This window comes from Guillardia theta (assembly GCF_000315625.1).
Source record: "Guillardia theta CCMP2712 unplaced genomic scaffold GUITHscaffold_45, whole genome shotgun sequence".
NCBI classification, from domain to species: domain Eukaryota; class Cryptophyceae; order Pyrenomonadales; family Geminigeraceae; genus Guillardia; species Guillardia theta.
In genome coordinates, this window is record NW_005434629.1 from 244291 (window position 1) to 251696 (window position 7406).

The window sequence follows — 7406 nt, forward strand, 5'->3', positions numbered from 1 at the left end:
CCTCCAGGGAATGAACAAGAACCAGCCACTGATGGACTGGTGCAATGCGAACCCAAAGCTTGACTTTGTCTTCGACGAGGTGAGCTGGCTAATGCTGTTCGCGGGTGACGTGAGAGGAACAGGCTGGGCGACCTGCTAAAGACATCATCATCGACTGCTGCGCTAAGATCATTCTGAGCCAGCTGGGAGCGTTTCACGTGGGTGACTGTGTAACGATTCTTACTTTTTTTGTTTGTGTGCTCCGAACGGAATGGGTTTGATGAAGATGGGGTATTATCGGAATGGTTGTGGATTGAGATTGGTATGAACGTTCCCGGTTTCACGAAAACTGGCAATAATAAAGATGGGGTATGAGAATGGCGCGCCCCCCATGATCTAGATAGGGCATGGGCAGAAGAGCGGCAGGAAGGCAGAAAAACGAAAGTGCAACCAAATTTTGGTACAAGTGAAATAGATGGAAGAAAGCCAGGGAAGAGGGATGACAAGGAAATGAGAGAATGAGGAAAGAGAAGAGCGGAACATGTAAGGTAAGCATAACTCACATCATTCGTTCCGCGAGGACTTTAGGCTCCACCGTAACTTCATACTCATACACATGGTTCTGAAACAACCTCGTCATCTGAGACCCTCCCACAAGCACAGCATACCTGCAGGTAAGGGTTGTCCTTGCTCCATCCTCCCACTCCTGCTCCTCTCCTCTTGAACTCCACGACCTGAGCAACAGCCTTCACGACGCTGCGTCGCACCAGCACTCCCTTCCCACCATCTTCTCAGGAGGTGTGCGGATCAGAGTCGAGAGGTAGCAGTGCCAGTCCATCTTTAGCCCCCTGAAGCCGTGGTACTTCTTGAGACCATCGTGCCCGTTCCAGCGCTCCAGCCAGTTGGCCGTGATGTCATCCCTGCGGGGGCCAAAGTGAGATGCGGCCCTTGCCAGCACCGCCGCAACAGCAGCTGAACTTACCTGCCGAGGTCCCCAAGGATGAAGAGAAGGTTCTGAAGGGCGCGCTGGGTAAGAAAGTCTTTGATCTCCGACTTCTGCATGCTCCCCGCCATGCTCAGCCCCAGCGCCTTCATCGCCTGCCTGCCACTGCTCCCTATCCGAGCCTTCCCGTATTTCTGAGCTACGATGTTGCCCCTTGCTTGTACTCTAGGGCAAACAGATGCTCTTGAAGCTAGCGACAGGAAGGAAACTTCTCCTCGAGGGGCCTGAAGGAAGCATGCAGGCGACCCGTGAACTCCCACATGCAGCAGATGCGCCGCCATGGCGAGTCCGAGCAAGGCCACCGCCATTCCTGTTTATATGTTTCGACCAGCCGTTCACATCTGGCGAGTCAGGCTGTAAAACAGTGACATTGAGTGCGGGCCCGTGACTCAGCCGACAGGCACTGCCGCGATCCGATCCGATCGCCCGGCGCGGCCGGCCGGGCCCGGGCGGCCGGACCGTCCCGACCCGGACCCGGCCCGGCGGCGAGTCCGACGGTCCGCCGGCGGGACAATCGTCGTCCGCCGGCCCGGGCCGCCGGGGATCGGACTCCCGGCCGGATCGGTCGGGCCCGGGGGCCGCCGCGGGACCGTCTCCGGGCCACACTCGGCCGGTCGGAACTTTCCGAAGTTCATTCACACTGATCGGACTCGGATGGCTGATCGGCCCGGCCGGACCTGGTCGGACTCAGTGACTTGGACCCCGCGGGGGCAGGAACCAACCGTGAAACCTCATCCTGCCGTGGGCCCCGGATAGCCTGTGACCGGACTGACCGACTCCGACACCCTCACGCTCCGCCGCAGTGACTGAGCGATGTTGCTAACGGTGGCCGCCGATCAGTGCCAGTGTGCGCCCGGCCCGTGGCTGAGACTCTAGCCCGCCGCGGCCTGACAGTGAGTTTAGAACCGGCCAGTGACGATAACTCTAGCTTAAGTTAGTCACTTGAAACTTTCAGTAATTGCCGGCTCCGGGGCCCCGCCGGCGGCCAGCGGCCCGATACTTTTCACGGAAAGTACCCCCACCCCCTATTTGAACCTTCCAACACCCACCCATGAGAGGTATTCGTGTGATAGTACCCCTGAAAAGTCAGGAAAGGACCCACCCCTCCTGTCTCCATGCCCAAATTGTTGACGCAATTATCAGTCTGAGGATCGAAATGTAGGAGCGGGAGGAGCAGGACCAGCTGGCGGAGCAGGAGGAGCGGCAGGAGCAGGAGGAGCAGGAGGGCAGGAGGGGCAGGAGGAGCAGGAGGAACAGGAGGGCGGGAGGGCGGGAGGAGCGGGAGCACGATAGAATGTCTGAGTGTGAGAGTAGCGAGAGTGAAAGAAATGGAACTATGAAACCAGGAATTGGCCCGAGCCTGTCGTTGATGAGCAAGAAAGTTGCGAACAAGTCCTCGAACATCGCAGTAGAGCATAGTTGCATGCTGCATGGATCACATCACATTCCTCAAGTTGGTGTTGACATGAACAATGTTGCGGAAGGAAAGATTGAAAACTTCGACTCTTTACATGACATGAAAGCTCATCATGACAATCGATGATATGGACAATGATGTCATGCAATGACTCCTGTTCTTGTGTCGATGTTGTAGCATACATCTCAGATCTTTTCTTGACGCGGTCCCCAGTTAGCAGCAGATGATGATGTAACTCAGTCAATCGCAGAAGGGGCATGCCGTGGCAACAAGGTTTGTAGCCCGATCGAGTACCAAGGGGAGGATGGGCTGCTGTGAGAGCAGACAAGACCCCTTCATCATCGGAGGAAGTAAGAGATGAACTCGTTTGCCTGATACCTGACTCGATGGCTGCAGGAGAAGCAAGCTACTACCAGGTCACTTGCTGCCCACCTGCTCCTTGTGTCTATCAGCTCTGTCAATCTGCAATGGGATGAAATCACTCAATGACCTCTCTCCTCCTCCTCCTCCTCCTCCTCTTCCTCCTCCTCCCATCCCTCATCTTGAGAGCTTCGAGCCATCGACTTGTTTGTGAACGGCACTGCAGTCACAGGATGCGGATGAAAGCTCCTTCTCTGTCGTCGTTCGGGCTTCAGAGATGATCCTTGCCAGCATCGGTGAGGATTGTTCTCCTGCATGCCTCTCGCGCAACTTGCTTCTTTTTGTACCTTGTGGTCCGTCGGCTTCTTCCAGCATGCCTACTTTGCAGCACATCTGCCGTAAACATGTTGACTATCATGTTCTATCTTTCTGTTCCTTCCTTCCTTTCCTTCCTTGCTCTATCTCAGTACCTAGAGCAAGATCACTGGTGTTCAACGTATCTGATGTGCACTTCCAGGTGACGATCCAGGCCAGCAGGCAGCAACTCCTGCAATGCTGCGATCAGCTCGGCTTGCGATTCTTGAATTGGTGAGGATGCATACGACTCGTCAAAGCTTGTAAAAGTGATGGCGGTTGTGCTGCTGCTGCTGCTGCTGCTGATGATGATGATGATGATGATGATGATGATGATGATGATGAGAACAACGAGGAGGAGCAGGAGCAGGAATAGGAGCAGGGAGCAGGGAGCAGGGAGCAGGGAGCAGGGAGCAGGGAGCAGGGAGCAGGGAGCAGGGAGCAGGGAGAGAGGGAGTTGAGGAGAGGGCCGTTGCTGTGTGCTTTGAAGTCAAATCTGTGGTATGTCTCTCAAGCGACCAATGACTGGCTGGCCCTGCAGCCCAGGGACACAACGACTGTGCCGGAGGTGGAGAGAAAGGATCTGAAGAGGATGGTCAACGTGAGTTGCACACGTTCACTGCTGCCTGCCTGACATGCTTCCCTGCTGTTTCGAGCAGATCTTGCAGCGCGAGGTAGAGAACACCGACATCATCCTGACTGGCCTCGTCCTCCTTCGCTACCTTGCGCAGGTACAGCAGCAGCAGCAGCAGCAGCAGCAGCAGCAGCAGCAGCATAAAATGCCAGTGATTGGATCCCCTCCCGTACTCCCCTTCTGTTCTCCCCTCCTCCGTTCCCCGTCACCTCCTCCTCCCTCCTCCCTCCTCTCTTGCCTCCCTATTGCTCCTCCTGCCCTCTTCTGACGGGCTGTCAGCGTCAATCCAACCAAAAGGCTGTCGCGTCAGAGGATGGTGTTCAGTTTGTCCTGCGTGCCATGCTCGCCCACGACGCCAACTCGACTCTTCAGGTCACCTTCTCCTGCTCCTGCTGCTTCCTGCTGCTTCTCCACCCTTTTTTCCTCCTCCTCCTCCTCCTCCTCCTCCTCCTCCTCCTCCTCCTCCTGTGTTTCTGACCCGCAGTAGGGTGTCGCTTGCGACACGTTGGGAAATCTTCTTCAGGCAATGGATCAGGGAAGAGGGAGGAGGGGCTGAATCTCTGCGAGCAGGAGGAGGAGAACAACAGGCAGTTCTTGAAGCTCAAGGTGAGACGAGACGAGACGAGACGATGATGATGATGATGATGATGATGATGATGATGATGATGATGATGATGATGATGATGACGATGAGGAGGAGGAGGAGGAGGAGGAGGAGGAGGAGGAAATAGTAGGAGGAGGATGTCGATAGAGGGTAACTTGGGTTAGGGTGTGGACGCAATTTTCGGCGCAGTGAAGAGCAACTTGGCCAACACGCGATTTCTTGAGGTGAGAGAGGGAGAGGGAAGATGTGGAGAAGAGAAGAGAAGAGAAGAGAAGAGAAGAGGAGTGGAGTGGAGTGGAGAGCAAAGCAGAGGAGTGGAGAGCAAAGCAGAGCAGAGCAAAGGAAAGATGAGGGAGAGAAAGAGTCACAAAACGGGGAAGAGGGAAGCAGCAAGTAAGAAATGCAGGTAAAGAGAGGAGGAGCAGGCGGACAAGGACGAGAACCAGGACCAGGACCAGGACCAGGACGCGAGTAGGAGGGGAGAACGAGGACTGAGCGTCCTGCAGGCTGCATGTTTCCTGCTCGGCAACGTCGCGTCGAGCGAAGAAGGCAGGAGAGGAGGAGCTGTAAACTAATGTGGGTGAGGGTTACTACCGCAGGTCTCAAACAGATCACGAGCAGGGGAGGGTCGAGTATTGTCCTATCCATCCTTGAGGTTTGACTCCTCTGCGATGGCTCTGCATCCTTGCTCCCATCCCCCTCCCCTGCTGCTGCTGCTGCTGCTCCTCGTCCTCGTCCTCGTCCTCCTGCTCCTTCTCCTGCTCCTGCTCCTGCTCTTCCCTCCTTCCTCCTCTTCCTCCTCTCTCCTCCTCCTCCTTCCCTCTCCTCATTCCTTCCCCTCCTCGTCGTTGTAGTCCTGCCTTCCCCCTTCCTGTGATCCCTCCCCCTTCCTGTGATCCCTTTCTCTTGCTGCCCTCCTCTCCTAGCCATCCATCCCCCTCCCCCGTCTCCCCTCCCTCCATTCCTGCGCACGCGCTCCTCCTCCTCCTCCAGCTCTCCTGCTCTCGTGTCGTCTGTCACTGACTTCGATCCGTATCCCCCAGGCGCATCAAAACGACGTCGATCTCATGAAAGAACTTCTCTTCCTGCTCTCAAACATGGTGCAGACTGAAGATGTTTGCGCCGAGGTGATAAGAGAACTCTTCGTCCCATCCTCACCGCTATCAACATCTGCTCCTCTTCCTCCACCATCACTACAACCACGTCCTCGTCCCCCTGCTCCTGCTCCTCCTGCTCCTCCTCGTCCTCCTCCTGCTCCTCCTGCTCCTCCTGCTCCTCCTGCTCCTCCTGCTCCTCCTGCTCCTGCTCCTCTTCCTCTTCCTCTTCCTCTTCCTTGTCCTGCTCCTGCTCCTGCTCCTGCTCCTGCTCCTCCTCGTCCTCCTCCTTGTCCTCATTTTTCTCTCAACCTCCTCATCCCCTTCTCCTCCTCTCCCTTTTCTTCCCTTCTTTCTCACTCTTCTTCATAGCTCATAGGGCACAACGCCATCGAGTCGGTGGCGTCAGTGATGGAGCTCAACAAGGAGGTCGCGGAAGTTCAGGTCAACCGCCTCCTCCTCCACGTCCACGTCCACGTCCACGCCCTCCTGCTTCTCGTTGCCCTCCTCCTCCTGCTTCTCCTCCTCCCCATCCCTGACCCACTCGCAGTCTCTCGGGTGCTCCTGCCTCTGTCACCTCTGCGGCCATGAGAGCAGCATGGGTGAACCCGAAGGGTTGAGATGCCAGGAGGCTGACGGGGCTGCAGCGAGTCTCCTCACCGTCGACGACTCTGAAGGCCTCAGCATTGTTGCTACCATCATCACAGCCCTGCAGGTCACATAGCCTTCTCCTCTTCCTCCTCCTCCTTCTCTTCCTTATCTTCTACCGCTCCCTCTTCCTCCTCTGCTTCCTTCTCAGCTTCCTCTTCCGTCCCCTATCCTTCCTCTTGATTTCTTCAACAGCTCCACCCGACTGATCCCCAACTGGTAAGAAGAGCAGCAAGGTGAGCAAACCCCTCACTTTGTTTCCACGTCTGACGATCATTTCCTCCTGCTCCTCCTGCTCCTCCTCCTCCTGCTCCTCCTGCTCCTCCTCCTCCTCCTCCTCCTCCTAGCGCCATAATTGCGCTCTCTTCGCATGAGCAGCTTGTGCCTGGACTTGTGGGTCAGACGGGTGCGAGTTGAATTTGAAGGAGGTTGCTGCTGATCGCTTCTCAGATATCATCGTCGCGCTGATAGTGGGAGGAAGGTGCTGCTGTTGCTCTTCTCCTCTCCCTTTCCTTCCATGCCTTCCTCTCCTCCTCCTCCTTCTCCTCCCCTCCTCCTTCACCTTCACCTTCTCCTCTCCTCTCCTTCTCCTTCTCCTTCTCCTTCTCCTTCTCCTTCTCCTCTCCTCCTTCTCGGTTCCTCCTCCTCCTCCTTGTCCTCCTCCTCCTTCTCCTCTCCTCGTCCTTCTCCTCTCCTCCTCTTCTTCTCCTTCTCATCTCTCCCTCGCCTCTTTCCCGTTCTCTCCTTCTTCCTTCCTCTTCTCATCCTCTTTCTCTTTTTGAGTTCCTCCATCTGAGCTGTTGTATAGGAACATGATCAAGCTTGGAGAACAGGAGACGCAGGCACTCGTCCATGGTGTGAGAGAGGAGGGAGGAGGGAGAGGAGAGAAGCGAGAAGCTGTCCTCATGTTCTTGTTAGTCCTCAAAGCGTTGGAGTCGCTTGCCAAGTCAGTCAAGAATCGGCGGATAATGATGAGCTTGAAGGAGGAGTTTGTGATGGCCATGACGGAGGAGGAGGAGGAGGAGCAGGGGAGGATAGTTCCCCTCTGCTTGGCTGTCTGTCAAAGCTCTTCCTGTCGATCTGCGTCAGTGAGCAGGTAGTGCTTGGTGTCTGCAGGAGGAGATGGGGGAGGCGTGGGGAGCAGAGGGAGGAGGAGGAGGGGGAGGGAAGCAGGAGGCTCATTGACAAGTTGAAGCTGAGAGCACGTGCCAGGTCCCTTTCCCTCCTGTCAAAAGTGATTGAAGGGCTTGAAGGAGGAGGAGGAGGAGGAGGAGGAGGAGGAGGAGGAGGAGGAGGAGGAGGCGGAGGGAGGG

At 56.2% G+C, this 7406-nt stretch overlaps 3 protein-coding genes across 3 annotated transcripts in view; 2 read left to right on the forward strand and 1 right to left on the reverse strand.

Annotated features, from left to right (window-relative positions):
• Positions 1–10: 10 nt before the first annotated feature.
• Positions 11–260, forward strand: GUITHDRAFT_110397 (hypothetical protein; the record flags this gene model as incomplete). The annotated part of the gene is made up of 2 exons (XM_005830515.1): positions 11–79; positions 123–260. 2 exons carry the CDS (start codon positions 11–13, stop codon positions 258–260), a joined length of 207 nt encoding a protein of 68 aa, XP_005830572.1.
• Positions 261–538: 278 nt separating this feature from the next.
• GUITHDRAFT_140356 (hypothetical protein) lies at positions 539–1290 on the reverse strand (the record flags this gene model as incomplete). The annotated part of the gene is made up of 4 exons (XM_005830516.1): positions 539–601; positions 648–713; positions 764–899; positions 962–1290. 4 exons carry the CDS (start codon positions 1288–1290, stop codon positions 539–541), a joined length of 594 nt encoding a protein of 197 aa, XP_005830573.1.
• Positions 1291–2884: 1594 nt separating this feature from the next.
• Positions 2885–7406, forward strand: part of GUITHDRAFT_140357 (hypothetical protein) — a gene marked incomplete at both ends in the record, with an annotated part of 5618 nt that continues 1096 nt past the window's right edge. Inside the window, 16 exons of the mRNA XM_005830517.1 lie at positions 2885–2965; positions 2986–3055; positions 3227–3276; positions 3297–3347; positions 3604–3714; positions 3773–3820; positions 4027–4119; positions 4318–4353; positions 4516–4575; positions 5395–5478; positions 5818–5889; positions 5996–6160; positions 6289–6329; positions 6472–6521; positions 6544–6574; positions 6902–7181. Of these exons, the coding sequence (XP_005830574.1) occupies positions 2885–2965; positions 2986–3055; positions 3227–3276; positions 3297–3347; positions 3604–3714; positions 3773–3820; positions 4027–4119; positions 4318–4353; positions 4516–4575; positions 5395–5478; positions 5818–5889; positions 5996–6160; positions 6289–6329; positions 6472–6521; positions 6544–6574; positions 6902–7181 (1323 nt within the window). The remainder of the gene's footprint in view (positions 2966–2985; positions 3056–3226; positions 3277–3296; positions 3348–3603; positions 3715–3772; positions 3821–4026; positions 4120–4317; positions 4354–4515; positions 4576–5394; positions 5479–5817; positions 5890–5995; positions 6161–6288; positions 6330–6471; positions 6522–6543; positions 6575–6901; positions 7182–7406) is intronic.